Source organism: Lolium rigidum, chromosome 7, assembly GCF_022539505.1.
Source record: "Lolium rigidum isolate FL_2022 chromosome 7, APGP_CSIRO_Lrig_0.1, whole genome shotgun sequence".
NCBI lineage: Eukaryota > Viridiplantae > Streptophyta > Magnoliopsida > Poales > Poaceae > Lolium > Lolium rigidum.
The window spans coordinates 144,871,614-144,893,468 of NC_061514.1; the positions used below are offsets into that span (position 1 = coordinate 144,871,614).

The window sequence follows — 21,855 nt, forward strand, 5'->3', positions numbered from 1 at the left end:
ATTGATAAATTTACAAAATATGGTCACTTCATCCCTCTATCTCACCCGTACACAGCTCTCACAGTGGCTCAAGCATATGTTGACCATGTTTACAAGTTGCATGGGTTACCAAAAGTCATCATATCAGATAGAGACAAGGTTTTCACCAATTTGTTCTGGCAGCAACTGTTCAAGATCACGGATACCACATTAAACATGAGCTCCAGCTACCATTCGCAAACGGATGGACAAACCGAAAGGTTAAATCAATGCATGGAGACTTATCTGTGTTGCATGACTGAATCTTGTCCTCAGAAATGGGCCAAGTGGCTACCATTAGCCGAGTTTTGGTATAACACAACGTTCCATTCAGCTCAAGGGAAATCTCCTTTTGAAGTGTTATACGGCTATAACCAACACACTTTGGGTTGCAAGATATATCTGTGCATGATGCAACAGTGGTACCTGATCTACAATCCTGGCTCAATGACAGGGATGATATGCAACGTCTAGTACAACAAAATTTGCTTCGTGCTCAGCAACGAATGAAAAGTCAGGCTGACAAACACAGGGTGGAAAGACAGTTCAAAGAAGGTGATCAAGTTTACCTCAAACTGCAGCTATATGTGCATACATCCTTGGGCAACAAGTCAAATCAGAAGTTGAGTTATAAATACTTTGGGCCGTACACTGTATTACAGCGAGTTGGAGCTGTTGCCTATAAACTGCAATTACCTGTTGGCAGCAAAATACATCCGGTAGTGCATGTGTCAATACTGAAGCAAGCCCTGCCCAGTAACACATTCAACCGGATTTACCGTCTCAGTGTCATTCAATGAGTGAAACAACCACTCCACTTCAGGTACTGGATACTAACACCATAACATCTGGGAATAAACAAGTATATTTGGTGCAGGTTCAGTGGTCAGGATTTCCAACTTCCTGGGCGACCTGGGAGAATGAACGGCGGCTTCGTCAAAAGTATCCAAATGCACCTAACTGGGGACAAGCAGGTTCTAAGGAGGGGGGAATGCCACGTACCTGGCCCAAGACATCGACAAGTCAAGCCCATAACGAAGAAAGGCCCAGCTGAAACCCAGGTGTCTCCAGCTGGTGACGGGAAGATGCGGTACTAAGCAAGTAGCGAGAGATGAGGACAATATGCTGGATCACGATCGTAAACCCGAACACGGCTTTTGCCTGTGCTCTTCTCTTCTTCCCCCAGAAACTCTATCCAGATCTCGAATCTGTGGATTATCCGACATTTCTATGCTATCTGGTGTGTTGCCATTAGCTAGGTTGGTCACACCGTGCTTAATTTGGCTGTCAAATTATACGAGTACGTATCAGACATTGACAAGAATGCAGAGTTTCGTTTCCTTGCTAACGCACGTACAGTAGCTCCTGTATTCTCGGCAATGAGCGGAGATTAATTGCGGACAACTAATTAGGAAATCCACATTCCCAAATTTGCGTTGCCTCAGGAGTGTGGAGCAAGATATATAATAAAGCGAAGGAATAGTAGGAAAAGAAAGATTTGCGCGACTTGCATGCGAGAGGACCAGGTCAAATACAGCGAAAACATCTGTCATACTTCTTCCAAACCGCACCCGTGTCGCTCCTATCTCCTCGGCGGCGGCGTCTACTACCGGTGCCTATTGGGTTTTTCAGGCCGGAACACACCGTCGAGGACGCCTGATCTCGCGCGTGGTCGAAGCAATGTTGTCGCGGGCGTTTGCTCGGGCGCTGGTTAAGGGAACCAGACGCCCCCTAGTTGTTTCCGTCCAGGCACCCGCCGCGCTTCGCCACGGTTGCCAGATGCCACAGCAGCTTCACCGCCTCCATCGCCGGCCAGTACAACCTGACGGCTCGCAGCACCCGCTTCAAGGTACCAACACGGGAGTTCCTGCTGTCGCTGTCTTCCAGCCAAACTTGACCAAGAACCGTAGCTTCTCGTCCATGGTGGCGAATTCAGCCGATGCTTCTGTCAACACAGCTACGGGGGATGACACTGTTGGCGGGAACATTGATCAGAGGTTCGCAACGCTGACGAGCATAGGCGACTGCGTCAACCAGAACGAGCTCAGGCTGCTCTTGGAGAAGAACAGCGCCCCTGTTTGCTACGTCTGGTGTGACCCCTCCCCCTGCATGCACATAACCCAGGGGATCTCGGTGGCCATGAACGTCAACAAGCTGATCAAAGCTGGCTGCACAGTCAAGGTTCTGATGGCGGATTGGCTTGCTCGGATGGACCGTAAGATTGGCGGACAGGTCGGCGGCGATCTAGGCGAAATGAAGACCGTTGGCCTCTACAATGCCGAGGTCTGGAAAGCAGCCGGCATGGATCTTCAAAAGGTAGAGCTCGTGTGGTTGTCAGACGGGATAATCCGCAATGCAGATGTATACTGGCCGCTTACCATGCATATTGCAATAGTAAGCGAGGTGAGCGGAATAAAAAGGTGGCTCCGTTTCCGCGCATCCAAGGATACGAGGGGCCATGGGCGTAAAGATCCCTACTCACGAAGAGATTTTACCGCTGCCGAGATGTTCTATCCTTGCTTGCAGAGCGCAGGGATGCTCCTGTTCCACGAGGCTGCAGACATGTGGCTGTTGAGCCTGGATCAGCGCGGAGGCCACATGGTAGCTAGGCAGTTCTGCAATGACACGGGGAAGAGAAATATTAGACCAGTCGCTCTGTTCAACAACGTGCTGCCTAACCTACTAGAATCCCCTGAAACGGAAATGATCGACGATCCGAGCTGGGCCATCTTCATGGAGGATGATGAGGATGACATCACTTGGAAAATGGACAAAGCTTTCTGCCCTCTAGATCTTGCTGAAGTCAACCCGTGTTTGGAGTACGTAGAGCATATAATCCTGCCTTGGTTAGGAAAGTTTGAGGTGGTTCGGGAGGAACACGATGGCGGCAACAAGACCTTCGTGAGCATGGAAGAGTTTACTTCCGATTATCAAAGTGGCGCCCTGCATCCTTCCGACGTGAAACATGCCCTTGAGAGGTCACTAAACATGGTGTTGCAGCCCATTCGAGATCACTTCAGAGACAACGCTGGAGCAAAAAAGCTAGTGGAAGCAATGGAGAAATATTATTCATATTTTAGATAATATGTACTAAGGACAGCAAGATAGAGTGAGATGCATAAGTGTAAGAGGAAACAGATTCACCAGACGATACACGGGTCTCTAATTCCAAGTCAAGATATTATTGTCGAATTCATCAATAAATAATATTTCTAGATGATAAGATGAATTAGATTTTCCTGGAAATTTGTAACAAGAGATAAATAAATAATTTTATTGCCTTTCTACCATGCATTTCTTGTTTATGGGTAAATAGGCTCACCTATAGACAAGACACATCATTATTACTTTACTGGAAAAAAATGAATGAGATTTCCAGAGAGATTTGGAAATAACAGATAAATAAATAATTGTATTGTCTTTTTGTCATGCATTTCTTGTTTATGGGCAAACAGTCTCACCAAAGTAGACAAGATCCATCATTATTGCTTTTGGATGGTCCATGTTGATTCATACTACTAGGCTAGCGCCGAAGACCTCAGTTTTTTTTTGGAGTATTATTTTAGACATATTAGATTTCGTTCTTTGTTTTTCAACTTTTGAAGGAGGGCGGGCATTAGTAACCTAGTGTTCTAGTGCCCTCCACCCGATCATTTTAAATTGCAAGTTTTCATGAATGTGAATTGGCCAGGTTCTCATGAATGTAATAATTGGCCTGTCATAGGCATGATGAGGTTCCATAGCGTCACAGCACATCAGGTAGCATACATACAGATACATGCATTTGTTACTCTGCTTGGGTGCAGTTGATTTTTAGACTTAGTAGGGGTAAGTGTATATACGTATGTGTGAGCGGCTGAGCGGCTATATCTATACTGTGTTTCGCCAAAAAAAAATCACCTGAAGCACCGCTTGGGCACTTGCAGCAAGTACAAAAAAAAACCATAGGAACGGTCGAAATGGGCCGGTCGTATCGCACATGGGGGACTCACGTGAGCATTGAAGAGTTCACGGTAGATTATGGAAGTGGCGCTCTGCATCCTTCTGATGTGAAGCATGCCTTTGCAAGGTCACTAAACATGGTGTTATGTTAGACTGTACATATACGTAGAGCTTCTGTGTATTATACCTGTAACATTGTACATGTTGTACACTATAAATATAAACCCTACGCCAACCCTATTGGGTGTCGAGCGTTCCCAAACCCTGTTTTACATGGTATCAGAGCATGGAACACAGGATTAGATGACAGATATGTCGCCCCAATGTTATCACACCAAAGAACAGGAGGCCGAGCTTGCGGAATGCGCAACTCTCGTAACAAAGACTGTACCCAGATAAGTTCAGCAGTGGCATTAGCCACAGCTTTATACTCAGCTTCAGTACTGCTCCGAGACACTGTAGCTTGCTTGCGAGCACTCCAGGCGATCAAATTAGGACCAAAGAATACTGCATATCCCCCCATAGATCGCATATCATCAGGACTACCAGTCCAATCTGCATCAGAGAAAGCAGACAGCAAGGCTGAAGGAGCAGAACGAAGGCGAAGTCCATAGGACGGCGTATGACGAATATAGCGCAGAATGCGCTTCACAGCAGCCCAATGAGGATCTCTGGGTGAGTGCAAATACTGACAAACGCGGTTAACCGCATAAGATATATCAGGCCTGGTAATAGTGAGATACTGAAGACCGCCAACCACACTGCGATACTCCGTCGCATCCTCAGAAGACAAGAGCACACCATCGACGGCTGTAAGGATGTCAGCAGTGGACATAGGAGTCACGGCAGGCTTACTGTCAAGCATGCCAGCACGACGAAGCAAATCCTGAGAATACTTCTTCTGAGTCAGAGATAGTCCAGTATCATCATGGGTCACCTCAAGACCAAGAAAATAGTGCAGTTTCCCAAGGTCTTTCACAGCAAAAGTAGCCCCAAGCGAAGCAACAAGACGATCAGTAGCAGTAGCAGAGGAGCTGACCAAGATAATATCATCAACATAGACCAAGAGATACATAGTGACCTCTGGACGCTGAAGCAGAAACAGGGATGTGTCTGCTGTGGAGGGAACAAAACCATGAGCACGAAGAGCAGCTCCAAGGCGTGCATGCCAGGCACGGGGAGCTTGCTTAAGACCATACAAGGCCTTCACCAAGAGACACACGTGGTCAGGACGAGAAGGATCAGCAAACCCAGGTGGCTGACGCATGTAAACCTCCTCATCAAGGACTCCATGAAGGAAAGCATTCTGAACGTCCAGCTGGCGGAGAGACCACCCACGAGTAACAGCCACAGAAAGCAGAATACGAATGGTGGTTGGCTTGACAACAGGACTGAATGTATCCTCATAATCAATACCATACCGCTGTTTGAATCCCTTTGCCACCAAGCGAGCCTTATAGCGCTCAATGGTACCATCTGCATGTTTCTTCACCTTAAACACCCATTTGCAGTCAATAACATTGAGACCTGGCCGTGGCGGAACTAAGGACCATGTTTTATTCTTGAGAAGAGCCTGATACTCAAGGTCCATAGCTTGACGCCAATGAGGAATCTGCATTGCTGCAGAGTAGTGACGAGGCTCAGCAGTAGGATCCGCAACCGCTTGAGACAGACACGCGGCAAGCCAAGCAACAGTCCCATCAGTGCGCTCCTTGGGGCGAGAGATGCCACTCCGACTACGGGTGTGAGGTCGAGAGAGCACAGGTGCAGGCACGGTGGAAGGGGGAGCCGTGGTCACAGGAGGCGAGACAGCCGGCGACTCAGTCGCAGGTGACGAGGCAGCATGTGGCGTTGGCGCTGGCGACAGGAGCAGTGACGAGCACGGTGGCCCAGTCGGCGATGCAAGCGGCCCAGGTGAGGAGGCAAGCGACGAGGTGGCAGACGTCGCCGCGGGCGACCCAGGCGGGGGCGACGGCCCAGGCGAGGGCGACGTAGGGCGCGACCCAGCAGGAGGCGAGGACGGCCCGGGCGCGGCAGCGCGCTCAGGCGCATGAGCGGGCAGCAGCACGGCAACCGAGGGCGTTGCATGAGCCATGCAAGGCGCCGTCGGATCGATGTGAACAGGGGCAGCAGGAGAAGCCAGAGGGGAATCATCCAGAAGCTCAAGGCGAGCACCTCGTCCAACACCTGCACCATGGTTAGGAAGTAAAACAGGAGAATATGCAACATCATCAAATTGACCAGGCACAGTAGGAGAAGACGCCAAGGGCTGATTAGTGGACACTGGTGGAACTGGGGGAGCAAACGGAAACAGATTTTCATCAAAGACAACATCACGGGAGATATAGACACGATTGGATGGAATGTGGAGACACTTGTACCCTTTGTGCATGGAACTATAGCCAAGGAAAACACACTGTTTGGAACGGAACTCCAGTTTGCGACTATTGTAGGGACGTAGGTGTGGCCAACTGATGTCTACGTGTGCTTCTATTCTTGTAGGCAATGTTGGGCCTCCAAGAGCAGAGGTTTGTAGAACAGCAGCAAGTTTCCCTTAAGTGGATCACCCAAGGTTTATCGAACTCAGGGAGGAAGAGGTCAAAGATATCCCTCTCATGCAACCCTGCAACCACAAAGCAAGAAGTCTCTTGTGTCCCCAACACACCTAATAGGTGCACTAGTTCGGCGAAGAGATAGTGAAATACAAGTGGTATGAATGAATATGAGCAGTAGTACGGCGCCAGAAAAGTGCTTGCTAGCGTGCAGTTGATAGTAGTAATATTGCAGGAAGTAAAGATGCAGTAGAACAGTAAACAAGCGATGATTGCAGTATTTGGAAACAAGGCCTAGGGATCATACTTTCACTAGTGGACACTCTCAACATTGATCACATAACAGAATAAATAGATAGATGCTAGACTCTACACCCTCTTGTTGGATGATGAACACCACTAACTGTGTAGGATTACACGAACCCTCAATGCCGGAGTTAACAAGCTCCACAATATTCGATGTTCATATTTAAATAACCTTAGAGTGCATGACAGATCAACATAACCAAACCAAGTACTAACATAGCATGCACACTGTCACCTTCACACTACGAAAGGAGGAATAGATCACATCAATACTATCATAGCAATAGTTAACTTCATAATCTACAAGAGATCACAATCATAGCCTACGCCAAGTACTACACGATGCACACACTTGTCACTATTACACCGTGCGGGAGGAATAAACTACTTTAATAACATCACTAGAGTAGCACACGGATAAATTGTGATACAAAACACATTGCAATCATAAAGAGATATAAATAAGCACTTCACTATGCCATTCATAACAGCGAATAAGTATTCCGTGAAATATAGCCTAAGAGACCCACACGGTGCACACACTCGTCACCTTTACACACATGGGACAAGGAGTCTCCGGAGATCACATAAGTAAAATCCACTTGACTAGCATAATGACATCTAGATTACAAGCATCATCATATGAATCTCAATCATGTAAGGCAGCTCATGAGATTATTGTATTGAAGTACATAGGAGAGAGATAAACCACATAGCTACCGGTACAGCCCCGAGCCTCGATGGAGAACTACTCCCTCCTCATGGGAGACAGCAGGTGTTGATGAAGATGGCGGTGGTGTCGATGGAGAAGCCTTCCGGGGGCACTTCCCCGTCCCGGCGGCGTGCCGGAACGGAGACTCCTATCCCCCGGATCTTGGCTTCGCGATGGCGGCGGCTCTGGAAGGTTTTCTCTGGTTTCGTCGAACGTGATAGGGTTTTCGCGACGGAGGCTTTAGGTAGGCGGAAGGGCAAGGTCGGTGGAGTCCTGGTGGGACCACACACTAGGCCGGTGCGGCCAGGGCTTGGGCCGCGCCGCCCTACTGTGTCCCCACCTCGTGGCCCCACTCCGTTTCCCCTTCGGACTTCTGGAAGCTTCGTGGAAAAATAGGACCCTGGGCGTTGATTTCGTCCAATTCCGAGAATATTTCCTTACTAGGATTTCTGAAACCAAAAACAGCGAGAAAACGAGCAATCGGCACTTCGGCATCTCGTCAATAGGTTAGTTCCGAAAAACGCATAAATATGACATAAAGTATGCATAAAACATGTAGATATCATCAATAATGTGGCATGGAACATAAGAAATTATCGATACGTCGGAGACGTATCGGCATCCCCAAGCTTAGTTCCTGCTCGTCCCGAGCAAGTAAACGATAACAAAGATAATTTCTGGAGTGACATGCCATCATAACCTTGATCATACTATTGTAAGCATATGTAATGAATGCAGCGATCAAAAACAATGGTAATGACATGAGTAAACAAATGAATCATAAAGCAAAGACTTTTCATGAATAGTACTTCAAGACAAGCATCAATAAGTCTTGCATAAGAGTTAACTCATAAAGCAATAAATCAAAGTAAAGGTATTGAAGCAACACAAAGGAAGATTAAGTTTCAGCGGTTGCTTTCAACTTGTAACATGTATATCTCATGGATATTGTCAATGTAAAGTAATATAACAAGTGCAATATGCAAGTATGTAGGAATCAATGCACAGTTCACACAAGTGTTTGCTTCTTGAGGTGGAGAGAAATAGGTGAACTGACTCAACATAAAAGTAAAAGAAAGGTCCTTCAAAGAGGAAAGCATCGATTGCTATATTTGTGCTAGAGCTTTTATTTTGAAAACATGAAACAATTTTGTCAACGGTAGTAATAAAGCATATGTATCATGTAAATTATATCTTACAAGTTGCAAGCCTCATGCATAGTGTACTAATAGTGCCCGCACCTTGTCCTAATTAGCTTGGGTTAACACCGATCATCATTGCATAACATATGTTTCAACCAAGTGTCACAAAGGGGTACCTCTATGCCGCTCGTACAAGGGTCTAAGGAGAAAGTTCGCATTGGATTTCTCGCTTTTGATCATTCTTCAACTTAGACACCCATACCGGGACAACATAGACAACGAGATAATGGACTCCTCTTTTAATGCTTAAGCATTCAACAACAGATTAATATTCTCATAAGAGATTGAGGTTTTATGTCCAAACCGAAACTTCCACCATGATTCATGGCTTTAGTTAGCGGCCCAATGTTCTTCTCTAACAGTATGCATACTCAAACCATTTGGTTGTGAAAACCGCCCTTACTTCAGACAAGACGAACATGCATAGCAACTCACATGATATTCAACAAAGAGTTGATGGCGTCCCCAGGAACATGGTTATCGCACAACAAACAACTTAATAAGAGATAACGTGCATAAGTACATATTCAATACCACAATAGTTTTTAAGGCTATTTTGTCCCATGAGCTATATATTGCAAAGGCGAATGATGGAAATTTAAAGGTAGCACTCAAGCAATTTACTTTGGAATGGCGGAGAAATACCATGTAGTAGGTAGGTATGGTGGACACAAATGGCATAGTGGTTGGCTCAAGGATTTTGGATGCATGAGAAGTATTCCCTCTCGATACAAGGTTTAGGCTAGCAAGGTTTATTTGAAACAAACACAAGGATGAACTGGTGCAGCAAAACTCACATAAAAGACATATCGTAAACATTATAAGACTCTACACCGTCTTCCTTGTTGTTCAAAACTCAATACTAGAAATTATCTAGACTTTAGAGAGACCAATTATGCAAACCAAATTTTAGCAAGCTCTATGTATTTCTTCATTAATAGGTGCAAAGTATATGATGCAAGAGCTTAAACATGAGCACAACAATTGCCAAGTATCACATTATCCAAGACATTTTACCAATTACTACATGTAGCATTTTCCGTTTCCAACCATATAACAATGAACGAAGCAGTTTCAACCTTCGCCATGAACATTAAAAGCTAAGAACACATGTGTTCATACGAACCAGCGGAGCATGTCTCTCTCCCACACAAGCATTTATTCAAACAAAAACAAAAATAAAAGCAAACAGACGCTCCAAGTAAAGTACATAAGATGTGACCGAATAAAAATATAGTTTCAAGAGAAGAAACCTGATAAGTTGTCGATGAAGAAGGGGATGCCTTGGGCATCCCCAAGCTTAGATGCTTGAGTCTTCTTGAAATATGCAGGGATGAACCACCGGGGCATCCCCAAGCTTAGAGCTTTCACTCTTCTTGATCACGTTGTATCATCCTCCTCTCTTGACCCTTGAAAACTTCCTTCACACCAAACTTCAAGCAAACTCATTAGAGGGTTAGTCCACAATAAAAATCCACATGTTCAGAGGTGAAACAATCATTCTTAACACTTCTGGACATTTCACAAAGCTACTGGACATTAATGGATCAAAGAAATTCATCCAACATAGCAAAAGAGGCAATGCGAAATAAAAGGCAGAATCTGTCAAAAACAGAACAGTCCGTAAAGATGAATTTTAAAGTGGCACCAGACTTGCTCAGATGAAAATTCCCAAATTGAATGAAAGTTGCGTACATATCTGTGGATCACGCACGTAAATTGGCAGATTTTTCTGAGTTACCCACAGAGAATTAGGCCCAGATTCGTGACAGACAGAAATCTGTTTCTGCGCAGTAATCCAAATCTAGTATCAACCCTACTATCAAAGACTTTACTTGGCACAATAATGCAATAAAATAAGATAAGGAGAGGTTGCTACAGTAGTAACAACTTCCAAGACTCAAATATAAAACAAAAGTACTGTAGTAAAATAAACACATGGGTTATCTCCCAAGAAGTGCTTTCTTTATAGCCATTAAGATGGGCTCAAGCAATTTCAATGATGCACTCCCGAGAAATAAGCGTTGAAGCAAAAGAGAGCATCAAAAAGCAAATTAAACACATTTAAGTCTAACATGCTTCCTATGCATAGGAATCTTGTAAATAAACAAGTTCATGAAGAGCGAAGTAACAAGCATAGGAAGATAAAACCAGTGTAACTTCAAAAATTTCATCATATAGAGAGGTGTTTTAGTAACATGAAAATTTCTACAACCATATTTTCCTCTCTCATAATAATTTTCAGAGGCATCATGAACAAACTCAACAATATAAGTATCACATAAAGCATTCTTATTCACATGCATAAAAGTATCATTACTCTCCACATAAGCATAATCAATTTTATTAGTAATAGTGGGAGCAAATTCAACAAAGTAGCTATCATTATTATTCTCATCATCAAATATAGGAGGCATATTGTAATCATAATCAAATTTATCCTCCATAACAGACGGTACTAAAAGACCAATATCATTATAATCATCATAAATAGGAGGCAAAGTATCATCAAAGTAAATTTTCTCCTCAATGCTTGGGGGACTAAAAATATCATGCTCATCAAAGCCAGCTTCCCCAAGCTTAGAATTTTCCATATCATTAGCAACAATGGTGTTCAAAGCGTTCATACTAATATGTTCCATAGGTTTTTTAATTTTCGCATCAAACCATCCATGTCTTAAATCAGGAAATAGAATAAGAAGCTCACTGTTGTCCATTATGCCAAACTAGTGTAAACAAGAAACAAAAAGATGCAATTGCAGGATCTAAAGGAAATAGCTTCGAGCACACACACAATGGCAACAGTAAAAGTACTTTACCTGGGACCGGAGTATGAGTGCCTTTTACCTTTCCTCCCCGGCAACGGCGCCAGAAAATAGCTTGATGTCTACGTGTGCTTCTATTCTTGTAGACAGTGTTGGGCCTCCAAGAGCAGAGGTTTGTAGAACAGCAGCAAGTTTCCCTTAAGTGGATCACCCAAGGTTTATCGAACTCAGGGAGGAAGAGGTCAAAGATATCCCTCTCATGCAACCCTGCAACCACAAAGCAAGTCTCTTGTGTCCCCAACACACCTAATAGGTGCACTAGTTCGGCGAAGAGATAGTGAAATACAAGTGGTATGAATGAATATGAGCAGTAGTACGGCGCCGTGAAAAGTGCTTGTCTGGCGTGCGATTGATAGTAGTAATATTGCAGGAAGTAAAGATGCAGTAGAACAGTAAACAAGCGATGATTGCAGTATTTGGAAACAAGGCCTAGGGATCATACTTTTACTAGTGGACACTCTCAACATTGATCACATAACAGAATAAATAGATAGATGCTAGACTCTACACCCTCTTGTTGGATGATGAACACCACTAACTGTGTAGGATTACACGAACCCTCAATGCCGGAGTTAACAAGCTCCACAATATTCGATGTTCATATTTAAATAACCTTAGAGTGCATGACAGATCAACATAACCAAACCAAGTACTAACATAGCATGCACACTTGTCACCTTCACACTACGAAAGGAGGAATAGATCACATCAATACTATCATAGCAATAGTTAACTTCATAATCTACAAGAGATCACAATCATAGCCTACGCCAAGTACTACACGATGCACACACTCGTCACCATTACACCGTGCGGGAGGAATAAACTACTTTAATAACATCACTAGAGTAGCACACGGATAAATTGTGATACAAAACACATTGCAATCATAAAGAGATATAAATAAGCACTTCACTATGCCATTCATAACAGTGAATAAGTATTCTGTGAAATATAGCCTAAGAGACCCACACGGTGCACACACTCGTCACCTTTACACACGTGGGACAAGGAGTCTCCGGAGATCACATAAGTAAAATCCACTTGACTAGCATAATGACATCTAGATTACAAGCATCATCATATGAATCTCAATCATGTAAGGCAGCTCATGAGATTATTGTATTGAAGTACATAGGAGAGAGATGAACCACATAGCTACCGGTACAGCCCCGAGCCTCGATGGAGAACTACTCCCTCCTCATGGGAGACAAGCAGCGTTGATGAAGATGGCGGTGGTGTCGATGGAGAAGCCTTCCGGGGCACTTCCCCGTCCGGCGGCGTGCCGGAACGGAGACTCCTGTCCCCCAGATCTTGGCTTCGCGATGGCGGCGGCTCTGGAAGGTTTTCTCTGGTTTCGTCGAACGTGATAGGGTTTTCGCGACGGAGGCTTTAGGTAGGCGGAAGGGCAAAGTCGGTGGGGTCCTGGTGGGACCACACACTAGGCCGGCGCGGCCAGGGCTTGGGCCGCGCCGCCCTACTGTGTCCCCACCTCGTGGCCCCACTTCGTTTCCCCTTCGGACTTCTGGAAGCTTCGTGGAAAAATAGGACCCTGGGTGTTGATTTCGTCCAATTCCGAGAATATTTCCTTACTAGGATTTCTGAAACCAAAAACAGCAGAAAACAACGAAGCGGCACTTCGGCATCTCGTCAATAGGTTAGTTCCGGAAAACGCATAAATATGACATAAAGTATGCATAAAACATGTAGATATCATCAATAATGTGGCATGGAACATAAGAAATTATCGATACGTCGGAGACGTATCACCAACACGCACACCCAAACACTTTGAGAAAGGTGTAGTCTGGAGGTTCATGAAATAAGAGCTCAACAGGTGTTTACATATTCAGAAGTCTAGTGGGAAGCCTGTTAATGAGAAAACAAGCTGTAATGAACGCATCACTCCAAAAACGAAAAGGAACAGATGCATGCGCAAGAAGGGTTATGCCAGTTTCAACAATGTGACGGTGTTTACGCTCAGCTACGCCATTCTGTTGGTGAGTATGGGGGCAAGCGACACGGTGAGCAATGACATGCTTCTGAAAGAAGGAACTAAGATTACGATACTCACCCCCCCCCCCAGTCGGACTGAACATAAACAATTTTCTCCTTGAGGAGCCTCTCTACATGACGTTGGAATTGCAAGAAGACATCAAACACATCAGACTTGCGTTTCAGCAGATAAATCCATGTAAAGCGACTATAAGCATCAATAAAACTGACATAATAGTTGTGACCACTAACAGAAGTTTGGGCATGGCCCCACACATCTGAATAAATAAGCTCAAGAGGAGTTTTGGCTACATAACAGGGTAACTGATGACTCTTGCCTTGCTGACAGGCATCACAGACTGCAGGTTCTTTATTACTAGACACAAATGGGAGATCATGACGACGAAGCACATGACGAACAATGGGAGTGGCAGGATGACCAAGGCGAGAGTGCCAATGTGATGACGAAGCTCGCACGGCACTGAGAACATGGGGGCCGGCAGGCACATCAAGAGAGTAAAGGCCATGGCGACTCCAACCTCTAAGAAGAATGTCCCGCGTGACTCGGTCCTTGACAAAAAAATGAAAAGGGTGAAACTCAACAAAGACATCATTATCAAGAGTGAGCTTTTTAACAGACAGTAAATTACGAGTGACCGAGGGAACACGAAGAACATTACGAAGATGAATAGACTTGGATGTACGGGTAAGAAGGGATGCCTGGCCAACATGGGAGATGTGCATACCTGACCCGTCAGCGGTGCGAACCTGGTCGTGGCCGGTGTAGGACTCCCGCGAGGTGAGGTGAGAGAGATCATGTGTCAGATGATCAGTAGCGCCAGTGTCCATGTACCACGTGGGATCAACAGGGTAAGACGAAGTAGCCCCTGTGTTGCGAGAGCTGCCTGTTTCTCATTACCGCGACCATCATTCCCAATACCAAGGAACTCTTGCTTGAAGCGTCTGTGGCACCGAGAAGCAAGATGGCCCTCAATGCCGCAAAGCTGACAGGGCACCTTGGCGCCACAAGCCGGGCACTGCCAGGCACGACCACGTCCAGCGGTGCTGTTAGGGCGGGGCGGTGGGGCTGGATGGCGGGACTGCGGCGGAGGCCCACCTTGCGAGCGCGGCTGCTGAGGGCCACGTCCGCCACCACGGTAGGCCGCGTTGGCCGCATCATCAGAGGGACCATCAGGACGCATCTTCAGGCGACGTTGCTCAGTATTGAGAAGGCGAGCATAAAGCTCGCGGGGCAGAAGAGGAGTGTCCCGACCGTTTATGTTCTCCACAAGAGCCTCATAGTCTTCGTCAAGTCTGTTGAGAAGGAAGGAGGTGAACTCCTCATCGCGGAGAGGCTGCCCAATGGAAGAAAGGATGTCCGCCATCTCCTTGACCTTATTGTAATAGGTGGACATAGAGGAGTCCAGCTTCTTGATTTCACCAAGTTTAGTGCGGATCGCCATAGACCGAACCATAGACTGCGTTGCCCAAGCATCTCGCGAGGACGTAGCAAAGACAACCATGCCCGCCACCGAGGGAGTGAGCGAGGACTGTATAGCACCAAGGATGGCTTGATCCTGAGCAACCCAAAGGCGATGCGCGGGGTTAGTGATAACCATCGGGGCACCGTCAGCCGTGGTAACCTGAATAACAGCCGGAGGACACGGCAGTGTCCCATCAACGAAGCCCTCGAGGTAATGGCTACGCAGAAGAGGCAACACTTGGGCTCGCCACAGGAGATAGTTGTCGGCGTTGAGCTTGACTGTCAGAAGATGGGCGAAGTGGAACGGAGCAGCAGGTATAGCATGGCCGGCGTCCGGTACAGCAGCAGGCACAGCGACAGGAACGGCAGCAGGCATCGTGGCCGCGACGGGTGGAGGTGGCGGCGGAGAGTGCGGCCCATAGGACATGGGCGGCATGCCGTAGAACAAAGGCTGGCCGTAGGGACCAGCACCGTAGGGCACCAGGGGCGCCAACATGGCTGGCGGCGGCAGCGGAGCAGCAGCGCCAGGGACGCCAGGAAGAGCCGTGATCGGAGCAGGGGCAGCCGGGGCCGGCGTGTAATACGCGGGCGAAGGAGCCATGGGTGGCGCCGAGGGAGCCTGCGCAGGAGGCGGCGCCGATTGTGGCGATGGCGCCTGGGCGAGCGGAGAGACCAGGGCGGAGAAGGGCCACCCGGCGCCATTGGCGAAGATCGAGCCCGCTGCACGCGTGGAGATCGGCGGCGGAACAAGGGGCGGAGGAGCGGTCCCAGCGAGAAGAGCCGCGAGGAACGGCGACACCGACGCGGTGGTCGAGGCAGATGGCATCGCGGGAGTAGACGACGTGGTCGACGCGATGGAAACCGAGGCGGTCGACGCCGACAGAGCAGCGACAACCGACGCGGGACAGGAGGCGCCCGACGATGCCGCAGAGGTGACCGTCGTGCTCGAGGCGGAAGGAACCGAGGCGATGGCGGCCGTCGAGGCGGCGGCGGCCGACGCGGTGGAGAGGGCGACGGAAGTCATGATTGGATCGGATTAGGTACAGCTGAGGAGAAGCAGGAATATGAGGATGAACTGAAGCAATACAAGAAGGATAACAAAACTGCCAGGGTTTTCATGCTTGGTTCAATGGCAGATTCTTTGGCTGCAGAGTATGAGTCTGAAGATACAGCTTATGGCATTATGCAGAGGCTGGAACAAGATTTTGGGGAAGTTTCTCTGATGAAAGTGTTGGGCCTAGTAAACATGTTCATAAACTCAAAGATGGGTGATAAATCTGTCAATGAACACTTGAACAAGCTCGTTGTCTTGGCTGACGAACTAAAATCTGCTGGCTATCCGTTTCAGGAGGAAGTCCAAGTAATGGTGGTCCTTAACTCTTTGCCACCATCATGGGAACAATTTAAAATTTCTTTTTGCCATTCTCGAGCGTACGATCAACATGAGGAACTTAAGGCAGCACTTGTTGATGGAGGAAGACAGAAAGAAGAACCAAGGGAAAGAAAGGGTCTCTCATAATGCGGAGCTACACCTTGGTGAGCATAAAAGTAACAACAATAAGAGGAACTGGAATAAAAGGAAGTCAGATCATGATTTGAGGGACAAAATTAAATTCAAGCGTGATCAGAGATACCAAAGAGATGATAGATACCAGAGAGATGATAGAAGCCATAGAGATGACAGAAGGGACAAGGGACAGTGCAACAATTACAACAACAACAACTCTTACCAGAAGCTTGATAAGAACAATTATAAGTGTCATAATTGTGGTGAATCTGGACACTTCAGATCTGAATGCGCAAAGAGGAGGAAGCCAAATGACAATCGGAACAAGACTGATAAGGAGGGCAGCCGCAAGGGGAACCACTCCCCTGAAGGTATACCAAATGTCTTTGTTTGCACTAAATCTTTATTTACTACTACTTTTCAGAATAGTTGGGTTGTAGATTCTGGTTGTACTGCGCACATTGCTAGGAAGTATAGTTCTTTTACTAAGATCAGAACAATTCCTAAAGGAACTAGACATGTCTACTTAGGAACTAATGCTAAGGTAGACATACTTGGAATTGGAAACTATACAATAGAACTCCCTAATGGAGGAAAACTAGTACTGGAAAATGCATTGTATGCACCCAATATGAGAAGGAATCTAATATCAGTATCAAAATTAGAAATTGTTGGATATAAAGTTCTTTTTGGAGACCGTAAAGTCAAAATTCTGTTAAATGGGAATCTGGTACATTATGGCGATAGACATGATGGTCTTTATTTTTTGAATGATATCATGGAAGATGATTGCATGGTAGGTGAAGACAACTCAATTGTGAGGAATATAAATGGAGACAACAATTGTTCTGAGTCATACCTTTGGCATTTGCGTCTCGGACATATATCTAAAAATAGAATTCAGAGGCTTATAAGTTCTGGAATTTTGAACTTTAAGTGGGAGGATTATGGCGTATGTGAAGCTTGTATAATGGGGAAAATGACTAGGTCACCTTTTCCCAAAGCCAACAGATCAATAGAACCTCTAGCCATTGTTCACTCAGACATATGTGGTGAATTTTCCACACCCACTTTGGGAGGGCAGAGAGTTTACTTCATTACATTCATAGATGATTACTCCAGATTTGGGTATGTGTACCTTCTTAAGCATAAATCAGATGGTTTTGAAGCTTTCAAAGAATACAAAGCGGAGGTGGAAAATCAATTAAATAGGAAAATCAAGATCCTAAGAACTGATCGTGGAGGTGAATACACATCAGGAATACTAGACGATTTTTGTAAAGAACATGGCATTGTCCATCACTATACCTTACTCTATACACCACAACAAAATGGAGTGGCGGAAAGAAGGAATAGGACTTTAATGGGCATGGTTAGGTCGATGATGGCATATTCTGATTTACCTCTATCTTTTTGGGGAGAAGCTTTACATACAGCCGTTTATTTGTTGAACCACTCTCCATCCAAGGTAGTAACTGTCACACCTTATGAATTGTGGAAGGATAGGAAACCCTCTTTGCTCCATTTAGCAGTTTGGGGCTGCAATGCTCAAATAAGAGTACCAAGTCAGTTGCGCACTAAGCTACAACCAAAGAGCACCCCTGGAATATTTATTGGCTATGCGAAGGGATCAAAAGGCTATCGTTTTTATGATCCAGAAAATAAGAAATTAATTGAGAGTGGAGATGCTATTTTCCTAGATCAAGATACACCCCGCCGTGCTAAACGTGCTAGGGTGGAATTGCTTGTGCGGCAAACAGAAAATTATGAGATGCATGAAACTGATAATGCAAATCAGGAAAATAATGATTTAGGCCAAAACTCTACCACGACTATCATGCCTAGGAGAAGTGGGAGGAATACACAGGCACCATCTTATTTGGATGAATACTATGTTTTCTTGGGGGAGTGATACGTCTCCGACGTATCGATAATTTCTTGTGTTCCATGCCACATTATTGATGATATCTACATGTTTTATGCACACTTCATGTCATATTCGTGCATTTTCTGGAACTAACCTATTAACAAGATGCCGAAGTGCCAGTTGTTGTTTTCTGCTGTTTTTGGTTTCGTAAATCCTAGTAACGAAATATTCTCGGAATTGGACGAAATCAATGCCCAGGGTTCTATTTTGCCACGAAGCTTCCAGAAGACCGAAGAGGAGACGAAGTGGGGCCACGAGGTGGCCAGACTATAGGGCGGCGCGGCCCAAGCCCTGGCCGCGCCGACCTGTAGTGTGGGCCCCTCGTGCCGCCTCTTTACCTGCCCTTCCGCCTACAAATAGCCTCCGTCGCGAAACTCCCAGTACCGAGAGCCACGATACGGAAAACCTTACTGAGACGCCGCCGCCGCCAATCCCATCTCGGGGGATTCTGGAGATCTCCTCCGGCACCCTGCCGGAGAGGGGATTCATCTCCCGGAGGACTCTTCACCGCCATGGTCGCCTCCGGAGTGATGAGTGAGTAGTTCACCCCTGGACTATGGGTCCATAGCAGTAGCTAGATGGTTGTCTTCTCCTCATTGTGCTTCATTGTTGGATCTTGTGAGCTGCCTAACATGATCAAGATCATCTATCTCGTAATACTATATGTTGTGTTTGTCGGGATCCGATGGATAGAGAATACTTGTTATGTTGATTATCAAAGTTATGTCTATGTGTTGTTTATGATCTTGCATGCTCTCCGTTATTAGTAGATGCTCCGGCCAAGTTGATGCTAGTAACTCCAAGAGGGAGTATTTATGCTCGATAGTGGGTTCATGTCTCCGTGAATCTGGAGGGGTGACAAGAACCTCTAAGGTTATGGATGTGTCTGTTGCCACTAGGGATAAAACATTGGTGCTATGTTCAAGGATGTAGTCACTCGATTACATTACGCGCAATACTTAATGCAATTGTCTCGTTGTTAGCAACTTAATACTAGAGGGGTTCGGATGATAACCTGAAGGTGCACTTTTTAGGCATAGATGCATGTCTGGATAGCGGTCTATGTACTTTGTCGTAATGCCCAATTAAATCTCACGAGTACTCATCATAATATGTATGTGCATTGTTATGCCCTCTCTATTTGTCAATTGCCCGACCGTAATTTGTTCACCCAACATGCTTTTATCTTATGGGAGAGACACCTCTAGTGAACTCGTGGACCCCGGTCCTATTCTTTACATCGCATACAATCTACTGCAATACTTGTTTTATTGTTTTCTGCAAACAATCATCTTCCACACAAAATGGTTAATCCTTTGTTACAGCAAGCCGGTGAGATTAACAACCTCACTGTTTCGTTGGGGCAAAGTACTTTGGTTGTGTTGTGCAGGTTCCACGTTGGCGCCGGAATCTCTGGTGTTGCGCCGCACTACATCCCGCCGCCATCAACCTTCAACGTGCTTCTTGGCTCCTCCTAGTTCGATAAACCTTGGTTTCTTTCTGAGGGAAAACTTGCTGCTGTGCGCATCATACCTTCCTCTTGGGGTTCCCAACGAACGTGTGAGTTACACGCCATCAAGCTCTTTTTCTGGCGCCGTTGCCGGGGAGATCAAGACACGCTGCAAGGGGAGTCTCCACTTCCCAATCTCTTTACTTTGTTTTTGTCTTGCTTTATTTTATTTACTACTTTGTTTGCTGCATTATATCAAAATACAAAAAAAAATTGTTGCTAGTTTTACTTTATTTGCTATCTTGTTTGCTATATCAAAAACACAAAAAAAATTAGTTACTTGCATTTACTTTATCTAGTTTGCTTTATTTACTACTGCTAAAATGAATACTCCTGAAAACACTAAGTTGTGTGATTTCACAACCACAAATAATAATGATTTCTTATGCACACCTATTGCTCCACTCGCTACTACAGCAGAATTCTTTGAAATTAAACCTGCTTTACTGAATCTTGTTATGCGAGAGAAATTTTCTGGTGTTAGTTCTGATGATGCTGCTGCTCATCTTAATAATTTTGTTGAACTATGTGAAATGCAAAAATATAAAGATGTAGATGGTGACATTATAAAGTTAAAATTGTTCCCTTTCTCATTAAGAGGAAGAGCTAAAGATTGGTTGCTATCTCTGCCTAAGAATAGTATTGATTCATGGACTAAATGCAAGGATGCTTTTATTGGTAGATATTATCCCCCTGCTAAAATTATATCTTTGAGGAGTAGCATAATGAATTTTAAACAATTAGATACTGAGCATCATGGTTTTAAATAGCCGGCTATAGCCTGGCTATAGCCGGGCTATAGCCTTTCAGGAGACCTGCCGCTGCGGCTATGTCCTTTGTAGGCTAAATGAGAAAAAACCGCTAATAGCCGGCTATAGCCTAATTTAGCCCCTATTTAGCCTCTAATTTAGCCGCTAAACCTACTGTATTTTAAATTTATCTTCTCTTTGATTTTTTTTCTTGTTTTCCGAATTTGCATTCAGTATAATTAGATAAAACTTGTGAGTTAAATATCTGAATACTTGTTTGCCTTGAATAGTTAAATAAGTTATATCACGAATCGTATTTGAGTGATAGTTTTCCTCTAGTTTTGGTAAGATATGACAAAAATATTTCAAATTTTTGAAAAAAGGCTAAATGGAATAGCCCGCTATAACCCGGCTATAGCCTTTTATAGCCTCTAAAAAAATTGCGGCTAAATGAGATAGCCCGCTATTTTAAACTATGCTGAGCATGTTGCACAAGCATGGGAAAGAATGAAATCTTTGGTTAAAAATTGCCCAACCCATGGACTGACTACTTGGATGATCATCCAAACCTTTTATGCAGGACTGAATTTTTCTTCGCGGAACCTATTGGATTCAGTTGCTGGAGGTACCTTTATGTCCATCACTCTTGGTGAAGCAACAAAGCTCCTTGATAATATGATGATTAATTACTCTGAATGGCACACGGAAAGAGCTCCACAAGGTAAGAAGGTAAATTCGTCGAAGAAACCTCCTCCTTGAGTGATAAGATTGATGCTATTATGTATATGCTTGTGAATGATAGGACTAATGTTGATCCTAATAATGTTCCGTTAGCTTCATTGGTTGCCCAAGAAGAACATGTTGATGTAAACTTCATTAAAAATAATAATTTCAACAACAATGCTTATCGGAACAATTCTAGTAATAACTATAGGCCATATCCTTATAATAATGGTAACGGTTATGCTAATTCTTATGGGAATTCTTACAATAATAATAGGAACACACCCCCTGGACTTGAAGCTATGCTTAAAGAATTTATTAGTACACAAACTGCCTTTAACAAATCTGTTGAGGAAAAACTCAATAAAATTGATATTCTCGCTTCTAAGGTTGATAGTCTTGCC

At 45.1% G+C, this 21,855-nt stretch overlaps 1 protein-coding gene across 1 annotated transcript; it reads left to right on the top strand.

Annotated features, from left to right (window-relative positions):
• The first annotated feature begins 1,698 nt into the window (after positions 1-1,698).
• On the top strand, positions 1,699-3,102 carry LOC124672123 (tyrosine--tRNA ligase 1, cytoplasmic-like). Its single transcript, XM_047208401.1, has one exon. The coding sequence runs from the start codon at positions 1,699-1,701 to the stop codon at positions 3,100-3,102; it is 1,404 nt and encodes a 467-aa protein (XP_047064357.1).
• The last annotated feature ends 18,753 nt before the right edge of the window (positions 3,103-21,855 follow it).

Bases quoted from the DNA above. Each gene is read 5' to 3' on its own strand.
- LOC124672123 (XM_047208401.1), top strand. From the start codon at position 1,699: ATGTTGTCGCGGGCGTTTGCTCGGGCGCTGGTTAAGGGAACCAGACGC.